At 42.8% G+C, this 27,389-nt stretch overlaps 1 protein-coding gene across 1 annotated transcript in view; it reads left to right on the forward strand.

The window, feature by feature from the left end:
* The window catches only part of hdac4 (histone deacetylase 4), a 43,604-nt gene extending 20,237 nt beyond the window's left edge, over nucleotides 1-23,367 (forward strand). The window contains exons 5-24 of the mRNA XM_072442008.1: nucleotides 3,580-3,714; nucleotides 3,955-4,064; nucleotides 5,065-5,196; nucleotides 5,280-5,466; nucleotides 6,548-6,768; nucleotides 10,095-10,286; nucleotides 11,595-11,790; nucleotides 13,047-13,180; nucleotides 15,856-15,958; nucleotides 16,110-16,156; nucleotides 16,230-16,337; nucleotides 17,110-17,165; nucleotides 17,407-17,494; nucleotides 18,169-18,288; nucleotides 18,888-18,985; nucleotides 19,383-19,501; nucleotides 19,579-19,712; nucleotides 19,817-19,901; nucleotides 20,188-20,332; nucleotides 20,418-23,367. Of these exons, the coding sequence (XP_072298109.1) occupies nucleotides 3,580-3,714; nucleotides 3,955-4,064; nucleotides 5,065-5,196; nucleotides 5,280-5,466; nucleotides 6,548-6,768; nucleotides 10,095-10,286; nucleotides 11,595-11,790; nucleotides 13,047-13,180; nucleotides 15,856-15,958; nucleotides 16,110-16,156; nucleotides 16,230-16,337; nucleotides 17,110-17,165; nucleotides 17,407-17,494; nucleotides 18,169-18,288; nucleotides 18,888-18,985; nucleotides 19,383-19,501; nucleotides 19,579-19,712; nucleotides 19,817-19,901; nucleotides 20,188-20,332; nucleotides 20,418-20,457 (2,450 nt within the window). The 3' untranslated portion in view covers nucleotides 20,458-23,367. The remainder of the gene's footprint in view (nucleotides 1-3,579; nucleotides 3,715-3,954; nucleotides 4,065-5,064; nucleotides 5,197-5,279; nucleotides 5,467-6,547; nucleotides 6,769-10,094; nucleotides 10,287-11,594; nucleotides 11,791-13,046; nucleotides 13,181-15,855; nucleotides 15,959-16,109; nucleotides 16,157-16,229; nucleotides 16,338-17,109; nucleotides 17,166-17,406; nucleotides 17,495-18,168; nucleotides 18,289-18,887; nucleotides 18,986-19,382; nucleotides 19,502-19,578; nucleotides 19,713-19,816; nucleotides 19,902-20,187; nucleotides 20,333-20,417) is intronic.
* The last annotated feature ends 4,022 nt before the right edge of the window (nucleotides 23,368-27,389 follow it).

Below are 27,389 nucleotides of genomic sequence, written 5' to 3' on the forward strand. Positions count from 1 at the left end.
CCAGTTCTTCGAGGTAGAGGAAGAACCGGTTAAAAGAAAAGTTTAATCACTCCACTCGGGCTTAAACCCTGCAGTACATTTTGAGTATTCTTCATTAGCACACGGAAAGGGAGAATTGCGTGTTGAGTGTGTACCAGCAGGAACCAGCTTCATGTTTAGGTCATGACATGCTCTCATTCTATAAACACAGAACAGAGTGAAAGACATCATGGGAAAGGTCAAAACCTCTCCTTGTGTGCTTTTGTTTTTGGATGTGCAGGCTTCACACAGGCTTCACAAGGACTCAGTTGTGTATACGTAGACTGGTACAGTATTGGGAGTCACTTGACGGGCCCACACGGACATGAGCACAAAGTAGCATGTGAACAGTGAACAGAACATGCCATGTGTGCCGATTGTATGTGTTCTTTATGGCACAGAACAAAGGCCTTAATAAGCTTTTGGTTCAAATGAAGGGCACATTGACACATTGACACAGCTTTCAACAGTTATAATGGGCTCATGCTGTATATGAAGAGTTTACTTTTGTTTTGGACAGAATTGACTGCTTACATAGCACACATTGTTCACCCCCTCTATTATACAATGATGAGTAGGGATATAAAGATGAAATGCTTTATCAATTGGTCACAATTTAATTGTAAGAATGAATAAATCCTAGTAAATTAAGTAATAATCATCGTGACAATTTTAGAATCAAAATTAATCATTTCAAGCAAATCTGTGTTTTTTTTTTATCTTACTGTTTATGTCACATTAACTTTGCTTTCCTAACCTCAAGAACATTTAAAAAAGAAAAAAATGCCCCAAAATAAAAATGCTTTCTCATTTAAGGTTACAAATAGTCTTCGTGAGGATCTGTGGGCAGTTTTCTGTCACACTTAAGCACGTGTTCAATAAAACTGAGACTTAAATACTTTTACCCCAACTTACAGTAGTCTTACTTGAGTAGGTAAGGCCATAGTTATTTTATTACTTGGTTTACGGATCCGCCGCACTTAGATTATTGATTTTTACAATGTAAATAGAATAAATTATTATAAAAAATAATTTATAAATTACCGCCGACAAAGCAAAATAGCATTAAATGAAATTAATCAAAAGACAAGAGCGCGTGAAGCAATTTCTCGCCAAACTCCTGCGGAAGTCTGACTCCGAGCTCTGTCCCTGCTCGCGGCCCCGGCGAGAGCGCGCATGCCCGTTTCCCTGCTGCTGTGCGCCTTTATATCGCAAATTATATCGCAATTTTCTTCAGCGCATTTTGCCGTGACAGGGTGTGTGGAGGAGGGTGCACACTTAAGCGTCAGTTCTGTCTGTCTAAAACACGCTAAATCTACTGTTACACGCTCCTGCTGTTCTAATGTATTTTTCCAAATATGAATTAAACTTATCTCAATCTTTTTAGGACACATACAGTCAGAAAGTTGGAGTCAAGCTAACCGTCATCTTCTGCTTTAAAAGTAATTCTGAATACGTTCACTTATCAGTGAATTTTATACCAGTGACCTACATTTCTAGAGACCTTTTGCATAATTCACCATCCATTCCATTGTGTGTAAATCATCTAAAAGACAATGTTTATGTTACAACTAGGAATAGAATGTATCAAATAGCAGATTGTTGTAAATTGGCTTTTTATCTTTAGACTGGTGCGAATCTGGTCTCACAGTTTTTTCATGCTGCCCCAGTCTCCATGCTGTTATTTTTACTGACATCAACAATAAGAAAAGTTCATTTGGTTAAATACTGCCTTGAAGGAACTGCCAGAAAAGTGGCACAAGGAGAGTAAGCAGATGTGCCTGTTGTAATGAGGGCAAGTGAGACACTGTTTGGATGCAGCCCTCCTGTGATGAAAAAAAAAATGAATATTGAAGAGTAAAATGACCGGAGATTTCTGATTGGTGGTGCAAAGTAAACAAAGCTTTTAGAGTTAATAGCTTTTTAAACACTATGTCTTTGTGTGGCTCGGTCAAAAAGAAAGGGAGAGAGACAGAAGGCACTGAAGATGAAATGTAGCATGTGAATAAGAGCTGTCTTTTTACAACAGGGACTTTTTGTGCAAGATTTTTTATGACAAAAATCGATGTCTGCACTTTGAGCCAAACGCTGGTGAGACTGTAGCCCAGGTAACTATCCCAGCCTCCCAGATTGATTTGTTCAAACTGTTTTCTGTTTAACACCAACAAGGAACAGAAGCACAAAGTCTGAAGGTTTGGCAAGGAACAAAACAACACCTCAAGAAAGTCAAAATAAAGACTTGCACCGTATAGACTGAAGTTGGGTTTAGAAGAGTAAACTCCCGAATGTCAAGAAGCTGTATCTGTTAAAGCACACATACAGTGAAGTATCTAAGGACCGTTAAAGTTGACAACATGAACAGTTAGTGATAAGTAGTTTAGGTTCAATCAAAAACTCAATTGCATTACAAATAAAATACATTTTCCTTTAGATTACTCTGTGAAACACAACATGAAAATATTTATGTTTTTTTGTGTTTGTTTTTTCATATTTTTCAAATTTTTAGTTTTTTTTATTTGATTGTCACTTATGGACTCAATTCGGAAATTGACGGATTTAACAGACTTTTTACTAGGTTGGTCTTTTGGGTTTAATGTGTTGTGATGTTGTTTGCGGATGTTCTGTGCTTTCATTTTGTTGTGTCGGTTGCTCTTTGGTCTTGTTCTTTTTTTAATTTACCATTTTGGAAAATAAATTAAATGTGAAAAGCATTAATTCTTACTGTGAGTGCGCTTGTCTCTCCATGGATCTGGCTTGTAACTTGGCCTGGGGGTGTCACACGCTTGTCTCTATGGCGAGATAGATAAATTTGACGCCATACTGTGAAATAATTCAGGCAAAGTGCATCTCCAACGAAACTATCAGGTGGCAAACTCTCCAAAAGAAAAGTTACATAGTGAAGTTTTGATGATTCTTACAAATTTTACAAATTGTAATGATTGTTTTATGCAATTTATTGATTATGTAATGATCCTATTGCATAAGGTTTTCCTCTGGATTTCCCTTTCTCATCTCCATTCAGATACATTTATACATGTCTAGGGGTGGGCAATATTGACAAAAAATTATAACATAATATTTTACGATATTCCGATGATATCATGTCAATCCAACAGAAATGTGTTAAAACATATCTTTAAACATTATCAGACACATTTAAAATGTGCAATTAAACAACACAATTAAACTTCGCAAAAGTGCAGTAATATAATTGTGTATTCATATAAAATTGTAAGTTTGCATTTGTAGCATTTTGTATTATAAACGATAAACTCTATATTCAAATTTTGCATATGTTCAACACAACATTTCCAATATTATCTAAATTTCAATATATTGCCCACCTCTATTCATGTCTAGCCTTTTTAATATTTGACGCTATATATAAAATCAAGTACACAAAAACCCAAAGAAACTTTATTCCAGATGTATAAATGTGATTCCAGCGTTGTTCAGCCGTGTTGATAGTATTTTTGCCTCCTCAGTAGCAGCAGTCGCAGCACTCAGAGTGGAGACAAAGGATGACTCATCACTGTAGTATTTTCTCCGTGTGATCCGCAGCCTCCGAGCCTAACCTGAAACTGCGCTCGCGACTCAAACAGAAGGTAACAGAGCGCAGGAGCAGCCCTTTACTGCGCCGCCGCGACAAAGACAGCCCCATCACCACGGCCAAGAAGCGCTCGCTCGACATGGCAGGTGAGGAGCTTTCCGATTATTATTTTATATATTATATATAATAATAAATATATAAATATATATATTATATATATATATATATATATATATATAATATATATATATATAAAGCAATTAATGCGCTTCATGTACACTTTATATTGATTTATTATTTTATTTTTTTGCTCCCCTTTCAACTATTGAAGTGCTGTTGTGCCAAAATTACCACAATTTTGTTGATTTTATTGATTTATGTTTCAGATTCGGCGTGTAGCAGTGCGCCCGGATCAGGCCCAAGCTCTCCCAATAACAGCTCCAATAACATCCCCAATGAGAACGGCATCACTGTGTCCATGTCCAACAGCGCTGAGGTAAACAGACTCCAGACCAGTCCCATTCAACTTAAAGCCCGTGGGCCATATCAGAGCCCACCTTTTAAATATTGAAAATATAATTTCTCTTGTTTACCTGGTTTTGTCCTGGTTTTGTCCTGGTTTAGTTCTGGTTGGTACTTGTTGAGTCCTAGTTAAATTGTGGTTCACTGAATTAAGATTTAGCAGAGGAAAGCTGGTAAAAGCCTATTGTATGTTATATTTCACAAAAATGGAATAAAGCAGTTGTTATAGTCACATTATTTAAACAAATCTAGTGTTGTGGATATTTTGTGTGTTTGCAAACTGTGTCAAAAGGGTGCAACTATCTCTTCCAGAGAAAAATCTTTCCCTTAATAAAATTAAATTGCCCTGCTCTACTACAGAATTGTACTTGATTGGATTTGAATCAGTATTTGACTTGTATTCCTGACTGGATTCAAGTATACTTATGTAATCGCTTGATTATCTGGTTCTGCAGAGAACGATTTTGCTTGGCTACAGATCTTTTAGTTGAAACAGCTAGAAACAGTTAAGTTTCATATTAAGACATTGATATAAAATTTGTAACCGCTGTATTTACATGTGGAGAATTCCTCTTGTATCCATTACTGCTTTTATTCCTGCCCCAGCTGCTAATAGTTGTAAATGTTGGCATTTTCTTCTGATTCGCACTAAAATATGTAGTTTAATGTGCTCAACACCTCTAAATTTTGCTTTTGACATGCTGCTCTGTAGGCGCTAGCCATTAGCCTCTTATACATGCACAAAGACTGAGAATCTTCAGATGGTGGTCGGCACAGGAGGAGGAGAAGAACCTGGCACACTACTTCTATTTGTGGCAGCCATTAGGGCCACTCGAGCAGCATGTAGGAGGAGAAGAGGAGGAGGCGGCTGGTGGCTGGGACCATTTTTGTCTGGCTTCTTCCGCCTCTTCTTCTTAATGTGCTGTTTTGTATCTTTACACTTGAGACATGAATAATTTAAATGTGTTATTCAGGCGTCGCTGGCCCAGAGGCTTTGCAATGCAGAGCGTGGTTCGATTAGCCAATTGTCCCTCTACACCTCACCATCACTACCCAACATCACCCTCGGCCTGCCAGCTACTGCGACAGCCACGGCTGCCTCCAATGTGAGAAAATAGATCAAGATGTACTTGTACTATGTGCTGTAAGGTTTAGTGTGACTTTTATCTCGATGTCCTTGGTTTTGCAGGTGACATCGACTCAGCAGGAGGTGGGGTTACAGCCGGCCCTCTCTCTCAGCCCTCCCTTCCTCACAGGTGGCCATTTGACCCCCTACCTGGAGCCCGGTGCTGGAACAGGACATGGCGGGCACAGTCCTCTCCTCCAACACATGGTGCTGATGGAGCAGAGCCCAGCACAGAGCCCCCTAGTGACAGGTGCCAACAACACTATTACACTATTGCTAGAGAGGCTGCAGAGATAAAACCACAAAATTTAGCCATGGTCACTCAATTATTTGAATTGAGTTTCTTCTGGTGCTGGGAGATGGCTACTGCTGGTACACTATGTGCCACTTAACACTGACAGACGTCCATTCATTAGCTCAGACTAACAAGCCTCTTTCATATGGGCCTGTGCGCTATGAGACACTGACATGGGTTCATTGTGTTGCTTTTCCCATCAACTCATTCATTGACTACCCCATTGGTGCTATTTTCAGCAAGTAGCGGGGATGAATGGGCCAATGACGCACACACAGACGCACAAAAGTGTGTGTGCGCATAAAACGTACAGTAACGATGAGGGCAAGTGCTCGCCCACACAGGCCAAGAGGCGCATTATGAAGAGTGATGAGAACTCTACAGACACATCCTCATACCAAACAGCAGACATGAGCTTTTTGTATCATTTTTTTTAGTTCTTAATAGTTTTTTTTTATATTTATTTGTCTTGATACCCCAACTGGACCTCACCCTGATCAGCTTGAATCATATAATAGTAAATCTGCAGTCTGGTTGCACAGATGGCAGTTTCTATTTGGTTCACAAATACATCTGCTTACTAATCTTAGGTCCAACACCAGCACAAAACCAGATTAGAAAGCCATGTGTTAATGTGTGGAGACTGCACACAATATTGTACTGTCTCATTCACTGAAAGTCAAAAGTTAACACAAAAATGAACTTCATTAAACAAGTGAGTCAAACTAATCTAAAACAGAAGTGGTAAATGAAAAAGGAGCTTTGGTTATGATGTGACTCTTACAGCCCATATCCAGATGGATCATATTTCTAGTGCCTATGGTGGAGAGGAGTCTCAGATACTGAAAGCTTTGAAGACTTAATTGAATGTACAATAAGAAGCATACAGCTTGTGTTATTGTGAGACAAAGCCTTCTCTGTTCCTGTTTTCTTGAGAAATGAGCACTCTGCGCCTGAAAGGAAAGCCCTCCATAGAGACATGATTATTCACTCATGGTTTTGGGTTTCAGCCTCTCCTTTCTCTCTTTCTCTGCAGGTGTGAGCGGCATGTCTATGTCGCCGGCCGCCTCCATGGCCAAACTGCAGCGGCAGCACCGGCCCCTGGCCAGGACGCAGTCGGCCCCTCTACCCCAGGGCAGTGCCCAGGCCCACGCTCAGGCCCTGGCCCTTCAGCAGCTCGTGGTGCAGCAGCAGCACCAGCAGTTCCTCGAGAAGCACAAGCAGCAGTTTCAACAGCAGCAGCTGCACATCAACAAGGTACCAACAACATACATTATACTGTTACTACTATTAGCACACTTCGTATAACATCTCTGTCCAGGGTGAGGTAAAATGGCTGTTTTTTGCTGTGGCTCAGCGGGTGGCCTGTACAGCAAGTAGTGAGACTCCTCGAAAAGCCTGAATTGACCCACTAGGATTGAATTATAAAAACAAGTAGAAAACAAGGTGGATTTCATATACTCTTAGAGTTGAAGATGTTTTTCTTAACTGTGTCGTTGATGATGTTTGGATGAAAAACACATTTTGACACAAATTTTTTTGAAGTTAAACATAGAGCAGCTTTCATTATTAGAGCTGTTTGTTCTTTGGAGTGGAACAGCAGCTGTAGCAGGAGCACATGTGACATTATATCAGATAAACTAATAGGTCATTAGGCCTAGAAGCCACACAGGGCCAGCACAGGCTGGAGTGGAGCTGTTTGTGTAGGAGGCAAGCGTTAAGAGCCAATGGCCACCAGCATTAAGAGCTTGATTAGTTTTTCATGTGTTTCATGTTTTCTGTGAAGCCGTGGAGGTGGTACGGCTGAGCCTTTACGAGGCAATGTTTGTGACCACAGCTCTGCCCTGAGACGGTTGCCACTGGCAGCAACTGCCACGCTGCCATAGCAACAAGACGGAAGTCAGAACCAAACATGGTCAAAAAGGAAGTGAGCAGCCAGTGCTGTAGATGTATACCTATCGCGGTTGGTGTTCGCTGGAGCAGATTTGGGCAGATGAAAGAAGGGATTTCCTCCTCTCTTTTGCCTCCTCTGCCTCCTCCGCTCTCTCCTCCTCTCTCTCTCGCTCTCCCTCCATATGCTATGTACACCTCAAGTGGCAGTTTTTCACACAAACATCTATAACAGCCACTGACATTCCAAGGACAGTTCCTCCAACCACAATTATTTACTAAACTTGAGTCTTGACAGAAGTTTAGTAAAGTTATTAAATGTTGTCATTTAAAGTGAGTCCCCTCCCAGAGAAGACATCAGATGAGCAGTTTTAGTGCACATGTACTTTGTCCTCACAGCATTAGTCACTGCTGTTTGTGGTGTCACGCGCACTCCTGTAAATGTGACAGGAGCTTTGGCCTGTGGTTTACTACCAGCATCAACATACACCTAGCATTAATAATCACTAAGTGTAAGTAAGTCACTGCTATATTGGTCTTAATCACATTCACATGGCATTGCAATGGAGTACGTTGTTCAGTCATATAATTTTTCCTTGGAAGTTTGCTGTTTGAGGGCAGAATATTGACTGAGGCGAGTTGAGAGTGGAGCAGAGGGATTTTAAAGTGAAGTTTGCTTTAGAAGAGCAGAACAGAGGAGGAGGAGGAGGGAGGGGCTGAGTGAGAGCTGCTGAATGCTCTGACGTCAATGCTGTCCCCTGGCCCCAAGCCAAGGGCCTCTGAGGCTCAGCGCTCTGGGAAACACACACACAGGTCGTACGCACGCACACACCTGTGGCTGCTGCGTTCCCCATGTGACTGTTCTCACACACTCCATCACAGTGGCAAGTCCAGCCTTGAATGCTCTGAATGCATCAAAGTGAATCCAACACAGTCCCACTCACCTCGCCACGGGGAGCCAAGAATGTCTCTGTTCTACCACACATTTTGCCCCAAAGTCCCGTCTGCAGAGCGGCCACTCGCTTTCAATTACAACGGATAGTTTAGAAATGAGTGGACTGCCATTCGGACTCAGTAATCTAAATTAAGCTTGTTAAAAGAAGAATGCTCAATTGAAAAGGCGCGATTTGCCAGAAATGAGATCAAGAGCAAATGTTGCTTGTGTGTCTAATTCCCACTTCTCCAGAGGATTTGTCATATCCTGCTGTTTGGATTGTAAAATAGCAATTACATTTTATGAAGCTAACTTTAATGTAATGCTTACATTGTCATTATTGGTCATTCTTTCTCATCACTGAAGCTGGTCCGCTTTAAAGAGTGTTTAGGATTATTAGGTGAAATCTTCAGTGTGGTCTCTTGCTTTCATATAAAGCATTTCTAACATTGTGGTGCATATACTTTTAAAACATCTACACAGGCTGTACAGAAATAGTCTCCTGTGATCATGATAACAATTATAATAATTTTATTCAGATGCACTGAGGCATCTTTTTCAGGTCTGTAACAAATACATCAACTTTTGAGTATCTGCTGTTATCTGATAAACTGAAAATAACTTAATCTGATAATTATCTACAAGTTACAACTTCAGAAGAGCTTTGTAATCATGGATTTCAAATTCCGGTTTATAGGACTTTTGACCATTCAAGAGCTATAACATTTAGTTTTAAATGTTTTATTACTATGGCAACGGTCCTATTTTCTCATCATTCTAAAACAGTTTAAAGCCCCAAACAAGATATACCGGTAGACTGATACTTTGAACTTGTTACCTGGTCAAGCACATTTTTAAGGATCAGCATCAGTATTGGTGCACCCTTATTGAAAACCCTGTAGTTACTTATATACTGATAACTACAAATGGGAATCACTAGCATGTGGACATAGTTCTCTAACATAATACAATAGCTAATGTATTGATATTCCCTGTGCAAGCTACGTGCATTCAGGGGAGGCAGGGCCTCGCCTGTCAATCTTGGGGGGGGGGAAATATATATTATTATTATAATATTCATATTTTGTCATCTGGTATGTATTATAAACCCACTTTCCGTTTGAATCCAATATCGAACAATATTTTGTCAAATAAGAATGTCAAAATGTTCAGATGCCGTTCAGATACAGGGAGGAGGCTGAAGCTGCTCAGCCTCTGGAGCACACACACACACACACACACACACTCCTCACAAACTGAGCTGGTGCAATGCAAATTATGTGTCACTCTCTCTCTCTCTGTTTATAACAAATAAAACACCCTGACGATGTGCTCAGTGCTTCCATACTCTCGATAATGTATGAAATGTATTTCTGAAGCGTGTTTTAGGCTCACAGATTCATTATAAAACCGAAGTGAAAGTTCACTCAGAGAGGCTGCGCATGCTCCTGAGCCCGGCCGTGTGTGGACAGGTTTCACTATCTTCTTCCTTATTATTGTGTTTGTAGAATCTGGACGATTACATTTCCAAGTTAAAACGTTTCGCAAATCTGGATTTTGAATCAAAGCAAGAGATTATAACTAAAGAATTAAAGAGTTGGACGGGTTGCTTTAGACGGATCTATATATCTAAAAACGATGACATCACTTATTGAACCTATAGCCTAATGGTTAGCGATTCCCGCTTCACCCAAAATTTTATTTTGGTGCCTCACTCGCCTTGAACCTCACCGCACGTCACTGTCCCTGTGCCTTACAGATCATGTCGAAGCCTAGCGAGTCTCCGGTCAGCCGTCAGCACCAGAGCCACCCCGAGGAGACGGAGGAGGAGCTGAGGGAGCACCAGGACCTACCCGTGGGGGTCACTATCAAACAGGAACCACCAGACCACCTGGAACTACAGGAGGAGGCTCTGCAGCAGCACCGAGAACAGGAGCTCATCTTCAGACAGGTACTCCACAACTCTGCACTGTCCCTGTTTTCCCAGGAGAAGGATTAGCATGGTGTGCATGTTTTAAGTTTATTGTGTGAGTACAAACACATTGATTTAAAGACAAACTGCAGTCTTTCAGGAGAAGTCACTCTTGCTTTCCCTTTGTGTGCAAGCATTGAAAGGAACTTATTTGGTAGGGCTGCCCTCTCTTGGTCACAACTTGTACTTGCAATAAAGACATTTTCTTTATCTATTCTATATGGGTTAGATTGGTCAATGCTGCACTCTATGGCCTTGACTAACAAGTCTCAAAAGAGACTTTGTTTCCGGAGCTAGTTTACACATTAAACTACCACGTTAATTATGTGGCTATGCCACATGTCATTATTAGCCTACATGTCACGTGACTGAAACCCGTGAATTGGGGCAGCAATGGTTCAGTGGTTAAAGGTGCACTATGCACTATGCAGAGGTGTACCCTCTGGTGGAGGGTACACCTCTGTGGATATGCCTTGAACTGATTTTCTCCATGGAGACAAGCAAGTAAGTCAAAGTTACTAGTCAGATCTGTGGAGAGCCAGAGAATGGAATAAATGCAAGAAAGACATGACAAACTCCCTACCAAAAAAGTAACATAATGCTCCATTAAATAATTCCCCTAAAACTTGTCAGTTCTAACTAATGCATACTTTTGTTGTGTTCCTAAGCATTGTGCCTATGTATAAATATGTGTTTGAGTATCTAATTTCTTGTGGGAGGGGATATTGGTACAGATTAGGGTTTCATGAATTGGGAAAAATATCTAATTGTAATTGCAATTTATTAGTTTCAGTTTGAATTTCAGTTCACGGTTCACATTTTAAATTAGTCCAGGAGTACTGACAACTTGTATTTCAGAACATCACAACAGCTGTTTGTATGCAGAAAAAGACAGGATATTTTGCTGTTTGTGGAGGAACTTATGTTACTTAAAAAATTGCAGCCTTTACAATTTGCTTATTAAAAAAACAATTTTGGTTCAGTTGCAATTTTGCAGCTCTAGTATAGATTGGCCGCCATACTTTAATATCAGTCTACCCAGGCAGCTGTTGTATTACTTTACCATATCTGAGTATATATCTGAGGAGCAAACAAAGTAGAAAAAAGTTCAGTTGTAGTCATCTGGACTCAGTTTTGTAAAAAAGGAAACATTTTGACTCTCATCCAAGAGTCATTGTCAATCTGCGAATTTAGACCGGGAACTCAGATATTTAACTTAAACTTAACTTAGTGTCTTTTGAAACACTATACAAGACTTAAGCCTTATTTGTGTTGTTATGTGAGCAGCAGGCCCTGCTTTTGGAGCAGCAGCGTATTCACCAGCTGAGGAACTACCAGGCATCCATGGAAGCAGCAGGTCTATCCATGTCCTTCCCCGGTCACAGGCCCCTCTCACGGGCCCAGTCCTCTCCGGCCTCAGCCTCTTCCTTCCCCATCAGTGTCCCAGCTCCAGACCCACCCATCAAACCACGCTTCACAACAGGTAATTTAGCCCAAAACATATCTGCCTGTTCTCCATAGTGGTTTATCCCACTCTGGTCTTCTCAGACACCTGATAGTTTGAACAAAGAGGAAAATATTGAAAAGAAACCGTCCTTGAGAAAGCGTTCCTCCCACCAGTTTGGGTGTTGATAGCTGTTATCACTGCTTGTGTACCAGTCCTGTGTAGACTTGTTTCCATGCCTGTACTGCAGTTTGGCCCACTTGACTCCCACACACTTCCAAAACTGCATATTACATTAGGAGATTTAAACATTTTAGAGCGGTACAGACAGACAATACCACTGTGTACTGTTTTATAATCCACTGAGAGGGGGAAGAGAGTGTAGTAAACATTTGGAGGGAACATTTTCCTTGTAGGTACATAATTTTGTTCTCATACAGTAGGTAATTAAAAGACTTAATTAAATCTAGAAATTTTGGGGGCTTAAGCAAGCTGTATCATTGTGTCATTCCAAGCTGAATAGTAATGATTTTAGAAACTCTTAGAATCCAACATTTTAGTGCATGTTTCCAGTTTTTCTGTCGCTGTGATCATCTGTTAGTGCTACAATGACATCATATACAGTTACGTCTTAACGACAGTTTAACGATACCAAATATATATGAATTGTGATGAAATTTAAAACATTTTGGAGTTCCAAATCAGGCAATCACAGCTCTGTCTGAAGCTTTTTAGACACTAACTGATTTACTTGAAACAACAACAGGTGAGCTGATTTTTCTGCAGTTAAACAAGTCCTTTTCAGATTAACTAAACAAGCTAATTAGCATTTACCAGCAGTTTTTCAGTTAGCCACACTCACCATTTTGTTGAAAATCAAACACCCTAACGGGACCATGAACGCTTGTATTGATCACAGAAAATCACTGAAAATGTATTTTTTAAACCCATTTTTAATTTTGTCACAATTTAAAAGAGTGTGCTTTTTGTCACAAACGGGTAAGGGTGGAACTGTCCTCTGCAAAGTACCAATCATTTCAGTGCAAGGTAATCAATGTAGATGTTAGTTTTCTACTTCACTATGATAAATATAAAGGAACTGATGGGGTCTGACCACTTTCTTAAATTAAGTTAATTGTACTGTTTTGGTGGCATTTTATTTACTGTTGACCTGCATTCAGAAGATTTCATGTGGATCTTTTTGAAGCAGACACCATACTTGTAGAATCAAGAATCTGCTCCACCAAACCATTTCCTGCACTGTATTGAGTGGAGTATGTTATTGTCTCCTTCAGGCCTGGTGTACGACTCCCTGATGCAGAAACACCAGTGCATGTGCGGTAACACCAACAGTCATCCGGAACACGCAGGACGTATCCAGAGTATATGGTCCCGTCTGCAGGAGACGGGGCTCAGAGCGCAGTGTGAGGTACGGACCTGAGATAAGATAAGATAATCCTTTATTGTCCACACATGGGGAAATTTCGATTTTACAACGCAGTAGATACAGGGGGAAAGGACAGATTACTTATAGGAAGTTTGAAAAAAAACACTCTTAATAGAAGAACTCTTATCAAATCAAATCAAATCAATTTATTTTTGTAAGGCCCAAAATCACAACAACAGTTGCCTCTGAGGGCCACAGGGAGAAATGAATCAACAATGTCTGTGGTGGCGATGAAGTCAGACAATGTCTGTGGTGGCGAGGGACGATGTCCCAGGGTCCTCTGTCCTTAGACTCTCCTTCTCGGCCAGGAAAAACTACAAAAAAAAAAACCTCTTTGGGAAAAAAACGTAGAAACCTGGAGGAGTTCCAGTGAAGGAGAGATCCGACTCTCACAGACGGACAGACGGACACGAGGAGACTGGAGCTGGACCCACTCTTCAGGCAGAAGAGGGACCGTCTGAGTCGAGCTGGACCCACTCTTCAGGCAGATGAGGGACCGTCTGAGTCGAGCTGGACCCACTCTTCAGGCAGAAGAGGGACCGTCGGAGGCGAGCTGGACCCACTCTTCAGGCAGATGAGGGACCGTCGGAGGCGAGCTGGACCCACTCTTCAGGCAGATGAGGGACCGACTGAGGCGAACTGGAGCCACTCTTCAGGCAGATGAGGGACCGTCCACACAGGGCAGGGACCACTTCACCAGGGGAGGGGCATCTGGGTCCACAGGTCCTCAGGAGTGAGAGAAAGAAAAGAAGGCGGTGAACAGTTTGCAAGTGGAATCAAAAAATAAATATTGTTTGATAGCATAAGTAGTCAGAAGAAGAAGAGGATAGTGCTCAAGCTGTCATACTTCCCCCAGCATAGTTACTCCTAGGGCAGCGTAGCTAAAGCTGTGGGTTTATCTTTCTGTTCCTAACTACTCTGACCATAAGCGATTTCGAAGAGGAACGTTTTAAGCCTGGACTTAAATGAAGAGACTGTGTCAGCATATTTAACATGGGTCGGGAGCTGATTCCATAACACAGGAGCTTGGTAGCTAAACGCTCTACCTCCTACAGTACTTTTAGAGACTCTTGGCACCACCAGAAGGCCGGCATTCTGAGAGTGAAGAGCTCTGTTTGGATGATATGGTTCTATAGCATCTTTGAGGTAGGATGGGGCCATGTCATTTATGGCTTTGTAGGTCAAGAGTAGAATTTTGAATTTGATTCTAAACTCGACAGGAGCCAGTGAAGAGACTTCAGCACTGGCGTAATGTGCTCTCTTCTTTTTGTTCCTGTTAGTAATCTTGCTGCTGCATTTTGAACCAGTTGAAAGCTTTTTATGGAGCTTTTAGGACACGCTGCAAGCAGGGAGTTACAGTAGTCTAATCTAGTCGTTACAAATGCATGGATAAGTTTTTCAGCATCACTTTTAGGCAGGATTCTTCTGATTTTGGCGATGTTGCGCAAATGGAAATAGGCTGTTTTACAAGCTTGATTTATATGAGCTTTAAATGAGAGCTCCTGGTCAAATAAGACTCCAAGGTTTCTTACAGTAGAACTGGAGGCTACACTGACATTGTCCAGTGTGACTATCTGCTCAGATAGAGCGTCTCGTAGATGCTTAGGGCCAAGCACAATGACCTCGGTTTTTTCAGGGTTAAGAAGCAGGTAGTTTAGTGTCATCCAGGTTTTTATCTCCTTCACACAAGCACTAAGTCTGTCTACTTGATCGCTCTGATCAGGTTTCATTGATAAATACAGCTGAGTGTCATCTGCATAGCAGTGGAAGTTAATGCCATGCTTTCTGATAATGTTGCCTAATGGTAGCATATAAAGAGTAAACAGAATTGGACCGAGTACCGAACCCTGTGGCACACCGTAAATTACTTTAGAGCTTGGTGAGGAGCTCTGGTTTACATTAACAAATTGGAACCTATCAGATAGATAGGATTTAAACCAGCTGAGGGCTGTTCCTCCAACACCTACATCACATTCTAACCTCTGCAGTAGAATGTTGTGGTCGATGGTGTCAAACGCTGCGCTGAGGTCCAACAGAACCAGGATTGAGACCAGTCCATCGTCAGCGGCTAATAACAAATCATTTGTGACTTTAACTAGTGCAGTTTCAGTGCTGTGGTGGGCTCTGAACCCTGACTGGAAAACTTCAAATAAGTTATTGTCCTGCAAGTGGCGACAAAGCTGTTTTACTACAACTTTTTCAAGGATTTTAGAGACGAAGGGAAGATTTGAAATAGGTCTGTAGTTTACCAATAGGTCGGGATCTAGATTAGGCTTTTTCAGAAGAGGTTTAATGACTGCATGTTTGAAGGACTGTGGAACATAGCCACTTTGGAGTGAAGTATTTATTATATTAAGAATAGGGTCTATAATTAGGGGAAGAATGTCTTTGAGGAGTCTGCTTGGAATGGGGTCTAGGACAAAACAAAAAAACTCTTATTAACAAAACTCCTCTCATATCTTAATAGGGAGTTGGACCATTTCTCCTTGTTCTAGTGAAGATGAGAAGTCTGTGAGATGTCAGTGTGTGTATATGGTTTAAAGTTCAGATATGGATTAATTTAGATTAAGGTTAGGAAAGTAGTAATTATGATTAACGTTAGGATCCGTCTCCAGGATATGAATGTAAGTCATTGTAACGCATTGTGTTTGGTGCAGTGTATCCGCGGGAGGAAGGCCACTCTAGAGGAGTTGCAGACAGTGCACTCTGAAGCCCACGTCCTGCTCTACGGCACCAACCCTCTCCGACAGAAACTTGATTGTGAGGTCACACACAGAAATTACACTGAGTTTTACTCTATTATTGTTATTAACTTTTATTTATGTTGCCCTCCCCACATAATAAAGCACATTACACACATAATGAAAAAGCAACTACCGGTAACAGCACCAAATTCCTCTTATTACCCCAGGTTCAATCACTCCGATGTTTGTACGACTACCATGTGGAGGAGTCGGGGTAAGTAAACACTATTTTTATAAATCTGGCTGTTAAAGAGAAATTACATTTAAATTTGTGTTTTGGTTTTTAGGTGGACAGTGACACTATTTGGAACGAGGTCCATTCGTCCAGTGCAGCTCGCCTGGCTGTGGGCTCAGTGGTGGAGCTGGTCTTCAAAGTGGCCACTGGAGAACTAAAAGTATTCCATTTAAAACAATACTTCTAAACAAATGAATCATGAATATGAATAGGACTCTAACTGTAAGAAATTGAATCGTGTTTTATTGCTGGAGAAAAAAGTGCTCTTATTAAGAATATGTATGACCACTTCATGCCACTATGAAATTAACCATGAAACTGGATAATCCCAGTAAAACCTTAAATCAAACATGAACTACAATGATTTACTTAAAGGGGTCATATTATGCTAAATCAATTTTAATGATGTTTAACCTTGTTACAGTTTCCTCTGTGGAGAGAGTTGCATGTTTGAGTAATACTGTGTGTGCAACTGAAGCTTGAGTGTTCAGTGTTTTCACCTACCCCCTATCCCACCCACATCCCTGTACTTAGTTGCAATTATTTGAAAAATTAAGCCTCAGAGTAATAGATGTAAGGCTTTGAAATGTTGTGTAGCCACTTTTCAAAAATAAAAACTTGTAAACGAGAATCTGCTGCCTGTTACAGTGAAACGCCTCTATAGTTTTGAACTGGAAGTCAATGGACCTGTTTCTATTACTAAGCTTTTTTAGATAAATTTTGCTATTACAATGAACAATATGTAAAAATGTGATCTACTTATATTATATAGTTCAATACTATGTAACTGAAAAAAATCATAACATAACCCTTTAAGAAAAACGTGTTAGTATTCGGCATTTATTAAACTTACCCTCAGTAAATCCTACAGATACTATCTACTCTCCTTCTTGCTCTGACCCGGTACTAACTTGCCTGTTTGTCTTGTGCAGAATGGTTTTGCTGTGGTCCGCCCACCTGGTCACCACGCTGAGGAAAGCACTCCCATGTAAGGCCACAGCCACCACCACCCTTTGAGGAGACACTTCATCTATGCACACACGCACAGCCACACAGCCACACACACACACACACACACACACACACACACACACACCACACTGGGATTGTGACAAGTCTTTATCCCGCCAGCTGCCTCCAGGCTGTGTTGTTTATTTTTCATATCTCCAATACAGTAGAAAAACACCACCATGTGCAGGATTGTGATGTGTTTTCTTTTTCACCACTAGGGGCTTCTGCTACTTCAACTCAGTGGCCATAGCAGCCAAACTTTTGCAGCAAAGACTCAACGTCAACAGGATACTCATCGTTGACTGGGTCAGTACATTACACAGGCTAAGAATCAAAAGGTGTAAGTTTCGCTAGAACTCAGTTATAAGAGCTGTATCCATTATCAAAATGTAAAAATATATATTCACAATGTACTTTTTTATGTTTTTAATGTCTCTTATTAAATACTTTCTCATTCCACACCCTGGATTGCAGTAGAATCTAAATATCTTTTTGAAAAGATGGTGAAAGAATTTACTTTTAGTTTTTAAAAAGGGAGTGTCTACAGAGCCGCGGCGCGCGGACGAAACTGCCATGTTATTTTGTGCTGCGGCTCCTGAAACTGCTGCGCTATTTGACCACGCCGTTTTAGACCGCGCCGGGTTAAGGTTAGGGTTAGGGTCAGGGTCAGGGTCAGGGTTAGGGTTAGGGTCAGGGTCAGGGTTAGGGTTAAGGTTAGGGTTAAGGTTAGGGTCAGGGTTAGGGTTAGGGTTAGGGTTAGGGTTAGGGTTAGGGTTAAGGTTAGGGTTAGGGTTAGGGTTATGGTTAGGGTTAAGGTTAGGGTTAGCCATGTGGTTATGGCAGTGAAACTGCTGGGCCATTTGACCGCGCCGCAGCTCTGCAGCCACGGCCTTTTAAAAAATCAGTAGTTATCTCTGTTTGCCATTGTTGTCTGTGAAAATTTTGATTTTGGGCAAAAACAAATGTTTTTCTTGGTTCAGGATGTTCATCATGGCAACGGCACCCAGCAGGCGTTTTATGATGACCCCAATGTGCTTTATTTATCTATCCATCGCTATGACGACGGCAACTTCTTTCCCGGCAGTGGCGCTCCTGATGAGGTGAGATAATGCTGTGATTACACCTGATCACTTCTTCTCGGAAGCATTCATTTTCAGATCACAGTCCAGGCACCTCCTCAGGGTTGCACGAAAAAACTGTTGTCTATTCTGGTATGAATTGTAGCGTATATAAACATATATGTTGAGTATTCCCAAAGATATGAAAAAACAGGCACTCTGTTGATTTCCAAAATATAAGTAAAAAGCCTTTACAACATGGCTTTAAGCTTAAATACACACCAATGCGTGTCAGCCCTTCGTGGCCTTCCTCAGGGTGCAAACAGCCCAACAGGTGTGTAGGCCTCTTTTTATAGGGAGGGACCTGTGGTTTCACCACTTAAGTTTAAAAATATGAGAAATTATTATTTTAAACAGAATATTTAAAATATGTTCTGAATAGTAATTCATGTAAGTGAACTTACTTGACAATAATACAATCTTAAAAATTACAAAAATACAATGTAATGCAGTCTCTCAAATGGGTGTCCTCTACAGGTAGGCATCCTCTTACACAGCTAAACAAGTTTGTGTTCATCAGGACCTGCTCAGGGTTTGTGAGCTCTCTGACTTAATGCTTTTGCTCTTGTCGCCCTCTACAGGTGGGCAGTGGTCCTGGCGTTGGATTTAATGTAAATGTTGCTTTCACTGGAGGACTGGATCCACCCATGGGAGACGTAGAGTATCTGGCAGCCTTCAGGTATTACTTACAAACTAATGTATCGTCATTGAAACAAAGACATTTACGTGTTAAAAATAAGTGGATTTAAGGCCATCTTCAATTTACCAGTTGGAGTTTTGTTTCTCATTTTAGATTTCTCCAATGTTTACAAGCAGATGCTATTATTAGGGACATGCTTTAATTTTTGTCTGATATAGCTAATAACTCCTTATACACTTAATATATGGCGGTACAATTGTATAATAAACCAATATGGATTTGTTTTGTTTAACCCTTACAAAACCAAAGACTGTTGTCAGCTGCTGAGGTTACACCTTTATTTGTAATAAACATAGCTCATGTCTTGACCCATACATACGTATATACTTGGGACTGTTTCTTGAAGCTAACCCTTTGTGTTTCTCGGTGTCTATAGAACAGTGGTGATGCCTATAGCCAACGAGTTTGCCCCGGACATTGTGCTGGTGTCATCTGGTTTTGACGCAGTGGAAGGACACCCCCCTCCTCTGGGTGGATACACTCTCACGTCCAAATGTGAGGGGAACATTGAGTGTCGGCACAGGAGAAGGATCTGAGCAGACATGTTGGTGATGCTCTTGTTTCCTGTGCAGGTTTTGGTTATCTGACGCGGCAGCTGATGAGTGTGGCTGGGGGCCGTGTGGTGCTGGCTCTGGAGGGGGGTCACGACCTCACTGCCATCTGCGACGCCTCTGAAGCTTGTGTGGCTGCTCTGCTCGGACAAGAGGTACAACACTGGTTTAGTTACACTGACCTCCTGTGGACACACGCGGCATTGAACTCTGTAGCACATTTCACTGTTGAAATTAATATTATGTGCTGTCATTGCAGTTGGACCCTCTGCCAAAGGTTGTGTTGGAACAGAGGCCGAACGCCAACGCTGTTCGCTCTATGGAGAAAGTTGTGGAGACACACAGTGAGTTCAGTATTAATAATCACTTATGATGAATTGAATATGTGAAATCACAAAAATCACAAAATCAAATGCCTACAATTTACAACATAATTCCTCTTCGGGATTCTGTTTGTATACCTAATATTTTTTTACACTGCATCAAAATGTGAGGAATGCCAGTGTTCACTTTCAATCTGTAAAATGACACCTACAAACCTGATTTGTAATGTAAAGTAAATATTTTTGATGAATTCATATTTTCAATAGAAATATATTCTGATTCCAATGCAACCTTTGCTTGTTGCAGGTAAGTACTGGCGCTCTGTGCATCGCTACTCCCCCCGGCTGGGGCTTTCGCTGCTGGAGGCCAAGCGTGGAGACTCTGAGGAGGCTGAGGCTGTGAGTGCCATGGCCTCTTTGTCTGTGGCCAACTCCAACACGATGGATCACAGGTAACAAGACTTCTAGTCTTCACTAGATGTGTAGCAGGGGCTAAGTCCAGCCCTGTCAGATATTATCTGTGCCTTTGTCCTGCAGGCCCGAGGAGGAGCCCATGGAGGAGGAGGAACCACTGTAACAGAGGAACCACAAGGGTGTCACACTGTAACCTTTGACTTCTTTGCAGAATGTCTCTTTGAGCTGCAAACAGTCGAATGATCCCTTCTTTTTGTCCCACCAACTCACATGTCAGTCACCTTGATTGGCGAACCCTGGGTTACTCCAAAACCAGGGAGAGGGGAGGTGGGCTCAGCCTCAGAGTAGGGAGCCAATCAGGAGACAGAGGACTGAACTGGAGAAAACATATTACACATAAAGGCGTTGCTTGGCAGCATTGGCTTTGTAGAGACACTCATTTTCTGTTGGTGTTGGCAGCCCGACTTTAGACGGGCGCTGATCATGTGACGTCTGGAGCCAGCAAGTGAGATGAGTGAGGTGTTCACACAGAAACATACGGTGCTTTATACGCTGCCACAAGGACAGCCTCTTTTCTCTCTCTTTCTTCACAATAAGGGCCTCACAGCAGACTCAGAGCATATTTTACCTGATTCGTTCACTGTGGACTTTGGTCGGCCAAAGCTGAAGTAGGCCTTTACAAAGACGACCATGTGGTGAGACTGTCACCTCATTGGACCAGTCTGTCATTGCAGAAGGTTGTTGATGAATGCGAGGAGTGCCTTGGCGAGGGTCCGCTGGATTTCAGGATTGTTCAGGAAAAGATTGCCTTAAGTTAAAAGATTTCTCCGGGAATCTTTAGCAAGGAAAGGAGACAGTAAGTTTCCAGTCTTAGAAGGACAAAAATTAAGCAAACAATCTTTGAGCATGTTTACTTGGAATGTGACAAAGACGTTTGTGTCTTTCACAGCCTCTCTTGAAGAGTTACTTTACTTTTGGATGGATCTATTTTTCTGTAAAAAAGAAAAGAAAAAAAATACAGCGCTTTGTAAAGGTAGTTGCCAGCTTCAGTAGATAAACAAAAGGTGCAAACGTGGAAAACTTCAAAACGGAAATTAGACTGAAAGCAGCCTTTTATGTAGCCACCCTTTAACTGAAATCACTGCTTTGTAAAACACATAAGCATGCATTTGATCAGAGAGTGAGCCGAATTCATGAATGTCATCCAAAAGAGACAAGCAAGAAAAGCCAAAGCATGAGTTTGCATTTCCAATAGTACTCCTGTTGCTGGCAGGGTGATGGACTTTTCTTATTGGCCCTTTAATTAATGACTCCAATAACCAGTTCAATGTTTACCAGTCAATTCTTCACGGATCAAGTGAACATTTCTTTACAGCCTCCATGCTTTGCCGGTTGGCAACTACCTTGGTTACTAGTGTGAGCTAAACATTAGTCGTGTATATTGAATTGAATATATTTTGAAAAGGTGGTCTATACTGCCTGTTTGTAACTACATTGTATGATTTCCACATCACTTTGCCATGTTCCGATATCAATTGTGTTCGGTAAGCGTGTTCACTTTTTATTTTTATTGTACAAGATTATTTTTCTAAATGTTTTTTCATCCATAGATCAGTTCTGTGTTTTTATCCGTTTTCTGGATAGTAATAGGGCTGCCATTCATATACTTAGTCATGTTAAGACTTTCTTTCTTGTATTTATCGAAAAACAAAACACTTTGTTTCTACGGCTCTCAGCCTTTTCTGTATTTATAACATGTACTGTTTATAGGAGATTTGTATATGGAAAATTTATAAATGTACTCTAACTAATGACAGCTATGATATTGTGAGCGGAACAATAGTATGGTGTACGATTTTACTTCATGACAAAAGCTGCATATTTAACTCGTCATCAACTGCGCTGTTTCCGGTGCCCCCAATGGGACGTTCATGGCGCTGAAATTGACTTTTTCACTAAAGGATTGATCACTTTGTTGCCTAATTGATCATTGACTCTTGTGCATGAGTGATATGCACTCACCTTTAGACTGTGACCACATCAAGCATTCGACTAAAGTGAGGTTTGACGGCCATTTTCATGTAGCTGACTAAGTTTGTCTCCTTAGAGCAAAGGAAGGACATCCAGGATGGCTGCAGGAAACATTGGCCAATCATAAAGCCTCTAGCATGTGTTGCACTATCATAACACCACATTCTTTTCTCGCCAAATTTGGTTTTCACCAGATGCCATGAATTCCATTAACATTTGCCATGTTGATTGATGACTATCATGTTACTTTTACATTTTTATATCTTAAACAGTTGAGTTGTACTTTTACATGTCTAACAGAACATTCCACTAGTTAGTTTATAATTTGGCTATTTTTAAAAATACAAATTTAAGGTTTCACATTTTTATAGATTAATATTCCAATGTTTCTTTTTTTTTTTTGCTGTCTGCTCGCGCCAACTTAAACTCTTTGCATGGTTTGTGAGTCAGCATGCCTGCTTGTCTATGTAACAAATGTATTTGCACAACAGAAGAACACTGGAGGACTTAGAGAACCTCCCCATGGGCAACTCACCGCGGCACCCGGCGCTTTTCGTACCTTTCTGGTGCGCAAACAATTCAAAAAGACTTTGTCCAAATGACTCAACTGAGAAAAGTTTGATATTGTTCTTAATAAATATTGTTTCCAATAAGTGATTTTAATGATTCAGCACTTAATACATGTATGGACTGTGTTGAAGAGAAACGTGCTCTGCCAAAACTCTGCTCTTTTCATCTTTAAAAGACTCCCAAAGAATGTTCACTTTCAAAGATTCTTAAACAGGCACTATTTACGGCAAGTTAAAGGTTGGATGTTGTAAAGTTTGCAAAGGGCATAGTTTGATTGTCATACAACCTTGGCCAGTTCTATCTATAACCACTGTGGCTCATGAGCAATTCTTGGTTTACATGTAAATGAAAAAAGTTATTTTTTGTCCGTTGTTTGTCTCTATTGATTAAAAATGTTCTCTTTCTTTGGGACTTACGGTTTGGACATTTCATCTCTGATATCATCTATAAAATATATTTCTGAAAATACACTGACCTCTGCTGGTGTGAGTCTGCATTGTTTTCTGCACAGTGAAGCTAGAGGGTATTTAGGTCAAATTCATATGGGAAATACTCTTAATAGCTGTGACGTTCTATAAGCCTTTTCTGTTTGTCCACAGTATCATTTTGACGCTTAAAAATCTTTAACAAAATCCTGAGGAAGCTCTTCTTTTGTGAGCAATTTGTTAACAGAGCATAGTGTAAACAATCAATTGTGCTCAAGAAAAATCTATCCAAACCAATCCATACTGTTCCATAGTTGTCCATCCTTGAGTTAGTTATTTGCCTCAGCTGACTTCCCTGTTGAGTGGAAAATCTAATTAGTAAAGCCAGTATCTTTGTCCTCCTGGATTCAACTGAAGTTTAAGATCAGATGACCCTATTTACCCTCCACAGCAAACTCAGAGAGAGACGAGATGTGGTGCTTAAAACAAAATAAATGTTAATTATAAGAAGGCACAGCTTGCAGTTGCACCAAGGCATAAATAATAATAATGAAGGCGTCCCGAGATATAGGTTATGAATGTAAAATGATTTAAATAAAATACAAGACCTGACAAATAAATGTTGCATAATGTAACATATTGCATAGCGGAGCCTATGCAATATAAGCTTGGTAGATAAGGTCTGCTAAAATTAAGCAAGGTAGAAATGTCTGTTTGCTTTTTTCTAGCCTCTAATTGTATTGTAACTTCACAAAAAATAATAATAAAGTATTTGTTCTGTAAAATCGAAATGTCAGAATTTGGCATCATAATCTCTGCAGTACATAAACAAATAGGCCTAATGTAAAATACATATTGTCTATCAAACCATATTTTCTTTTTTTTTTGCCAAAACCTTTTCACATTTTGTAATATTTTGTGTTTAATCCGAATTTCTGATTAAAATCACATTATGGTATACTTCACCTTTGCCTCTATTCCGGAATTTAGAATGTCAATTTTACAGACTTGTAAAAGCTCTAGGACCTAGAATCTTGGTCTAGATAACGAAACATACGTTTGAACGCCTCTTATGATGACAACAAGAACAAGGCCGTTTACGTCGCCCCGATCGGCGTCACCGGGGCCCCATCCTGGAGCCAGGCCTGGGATGAGTGCTCGATGGCGAGCGCCTGGTGGCCGGGTCTTACCCCACAGGGCCCGGCCGGGCACAGCCCGAAAGAGCGAAGTGGGGCCGCCCTCCCGTGGGCCCACCACCCGCAGGAGGATCCATAAGGGGGCGGTGCAGAGAGATCTGGGCGGCAGTCGACGGCAGGGGCCTCGGTGACCAGATCTCCAGACACAGAGACTAACTCTGGGGACATGGAATGTCACCTCGCTGGGGGGGAAAGAGCCTGAGCTTGTGCGGGAGGTTGAGCGATACCGACTAGATATAGTCGGCCTCACCTCCACGCACAGTTTGGGCTCTGGAACCCATCTCCTCGAGAGGGGCTGGACGCTCCACTTCTCTGGTGTTGCCCGCAGGGAGAGGCGGCGGGCTGGTGTGGGCTTGCTTATAGCCCCTCAGCTCAGCCGCCACGTGTTGGAGTTCACCCCGGTGAACGAGAGGGTCGCGTCCCTCCGCCTTCGGGTGGGGGGCAGGTCTCTCACAGCAGTGCAGAGTACCCGGCCTTCTTGGAGTCCTTGGGAGGAGTACTGGACAGTGCACCGACCGGGGACTCCGTTGTTCTACTGGGGGACTTCAACGCCCACGTGGGCAATGACAGTGACACCTGGGGAGGGGTGATCGGGAAGAACGGCTTCCCCAATCTGAACCCGAGCGGTGTTCAGTTATTGGACTTCTGTGCTAGCCACGGATTGTCCATAACGAACACCATGTTCAAGCACAAGGGTGTCCATCAGTGCACATGGCACCAGGACACCCTAGGCCGGAGGTCAATGATCGACTTTGTTGTCGTGTCATCTGACCTCCGGCCGCGTGTCTTGGACACTCGGGTGAAGAGAGGGGCAGAGTTGTCAACCGATCACCACCTGGTGGTGAGTTGGATCCGCTGGCGGAGGAGGAAGCCGGACAGACTTGGCAGACCCAAGCGCATTGTGAGGGTCTGTTGGGAACGCCTTGTGGAGCCCTCTGTCAGTAGGGTTTTCAACTCGCACCTCGCTGTGGTCGCAAGGTCTCCGGTGCCTGTCGTGGCGGCAACCCCCGAACCCGGTGGTGGACACCGGAAGTAAGGGATGCCGTCAGACTGAAGAAGAAGGCCTATCAGGCCACTCTGGCTTGTGGGTCATTGACATGAAATTGAGGTCATCGACAGGTATCGGCAGGCCAAGCGAGCCGCGGCTCGTGCTGTCGCAGAGGCAAAAACCCGGGCCTGGGAGGAGTTCGGGGAGGCCATGGAGGAGGACTATCGGTCGGCACCAAAGAAATTCTGGCAAACCGTCCGGCGCCTCAGGAGGGGGAAGCAGTGTCTCACCAACACCGTTTACGGTGCGGGTGGAGGCCTGCTGACCTCGACTGGGGATGTCGTCGGACGGTGGAAGGAATACTTTGAGGATCTCCTTAATCCCTCAGTCACGTCTTCCGAAGAGGAAGTAGAGACCGGGGACTCGGAGGCTGGCTCATCCATCACCCAAGCTGAAGTCACTTAGGTTGTTCGCAAACTCCTCGGTGGCAGGGCTCCGGGGGTGGATGAGATCCGCCCTGAGTACCTAAAGTATCTGGATGTTGTAGGACTGTCTTGGTTGACACGTCTCTGCAACATCGCGTGGCGGTCGGGGACCGTGCCTCTGGACTGGCAGACCGGGGTGGTGGTCCCTCTGTTTAAGAAGGGGGACCGGAGGGTGTGTTCCAACTACAGAGGGATCACACTCCTCAGCTTCCCGGGTAAGGTCTATTCCAAGGTACTGGAGAGGAGAATCCGACTGATAGTCGAACCTCGGATTCAGGAGGAGCAGAGTGGTTTTGGTCCCGGTCGTGGAACACTGGACCAGCTCTATACCCTCCATCGGGTGCTCGAGGGTTCATGGGAGTTTGCCCAACCAGTCCACATGTGCTTTGTGGATCTGGAGAAGGCTTTTGACCGTGTCCCTCGGGGTGTCCTTTGGGGGGTGCTCCGGGAGTACGGGGTCCGGGGCCCTTTGCTCAGGGCTGTCCGGTCCCTGTATGACCGGAGCAGGAGCTGTGTTCGCATTGCCGGCAGTAAGTCAGACCTGTTCCCAGTGCATGTTGGACTCCGCCAGGGCTGCCCTTTGTCACCGGTTCTGTTCATAATTTTTATGGACAGAATTTCTAGGCGCAGTCAGGGGTTGGAGGGGGTCCGGTTTGGGGACCACAGGATTCCATCTCTGCTGTTTGCAGACGATGTTGTCCTGATGGCTCCATCAAACCCGGACCTGCAACATGCACTGGGACGGTTTGCAGCCGAGTGTGAAGCGGCTGAGATGAGAATCAGCACCTCCAAATCCGAGGCCATGGTTCTCGACCGGAAAAAGGTGGCTTGCCCTCTCCAGGTGGGTGGGGTGTCCTTGCCCCAAGTGGAGGAGTTCAAGTATCTCGGGGTCTTGTTCACGAGTGAGGGAAGGATGGAGCGTGAGATCGACAGGCGGATCGGTGCAGCAGCTGCAGTGATGCAGTCGCTGCATCGGACCGTTGTGGTAAAGGGGGAGCTGAGCCGAAAGACAAAGCTCTCGATTTACCGGTCGGTCTACGTTCCTACCCTCACCTATGGTCATGAGCTTTGGGTAGTGACCGAAAGAACAAGATCGCGGATACAAGCGGTCAAAATGAGTTTCCTCCGCCGTGTGGCTGGGCACTCCCTTAGAGATAAGGTGAGGAGCTCGGCCACACGGGGGGAGCTCGGAGTAGAGCCGCTGCTCCTCCACGTCGAGAGGAGCCAGCTGAGGTGGCTCGGGCATCTGTTCCGGATGCCTCCTGGGCGCCTCCCTCGGGAGGTGTTTCAGGCATGTCCCACCGGGAAGAGGCCCCGGGGAAGACCCAGGACACGCTGGAGAGACTATGTCTCCCGGCTGGCCTGGGAACGCCTCGGGATCCCCCCGGAGGAGTTAGAGG

The sequence above is a fragment of the Eucyclogobius newberryi genome, unplaced genomic scaffold (genome assembly GCF_026437365.1).
Source record: "Eucyclogobius newberryi isolate DKJ021-1_F unplaced genomic scaffold, fEucNew1.0.hap1 SCAF_122, whole genome shotgun sequence".
Taxonomy (NCBI): domain Eukaryota; kingdom Metazoa; phylum Chordata; class Actinopteri; order Gobiiformes; family Gobiidae; genus Eucyclogobius; species Eucyclogobius newberryi.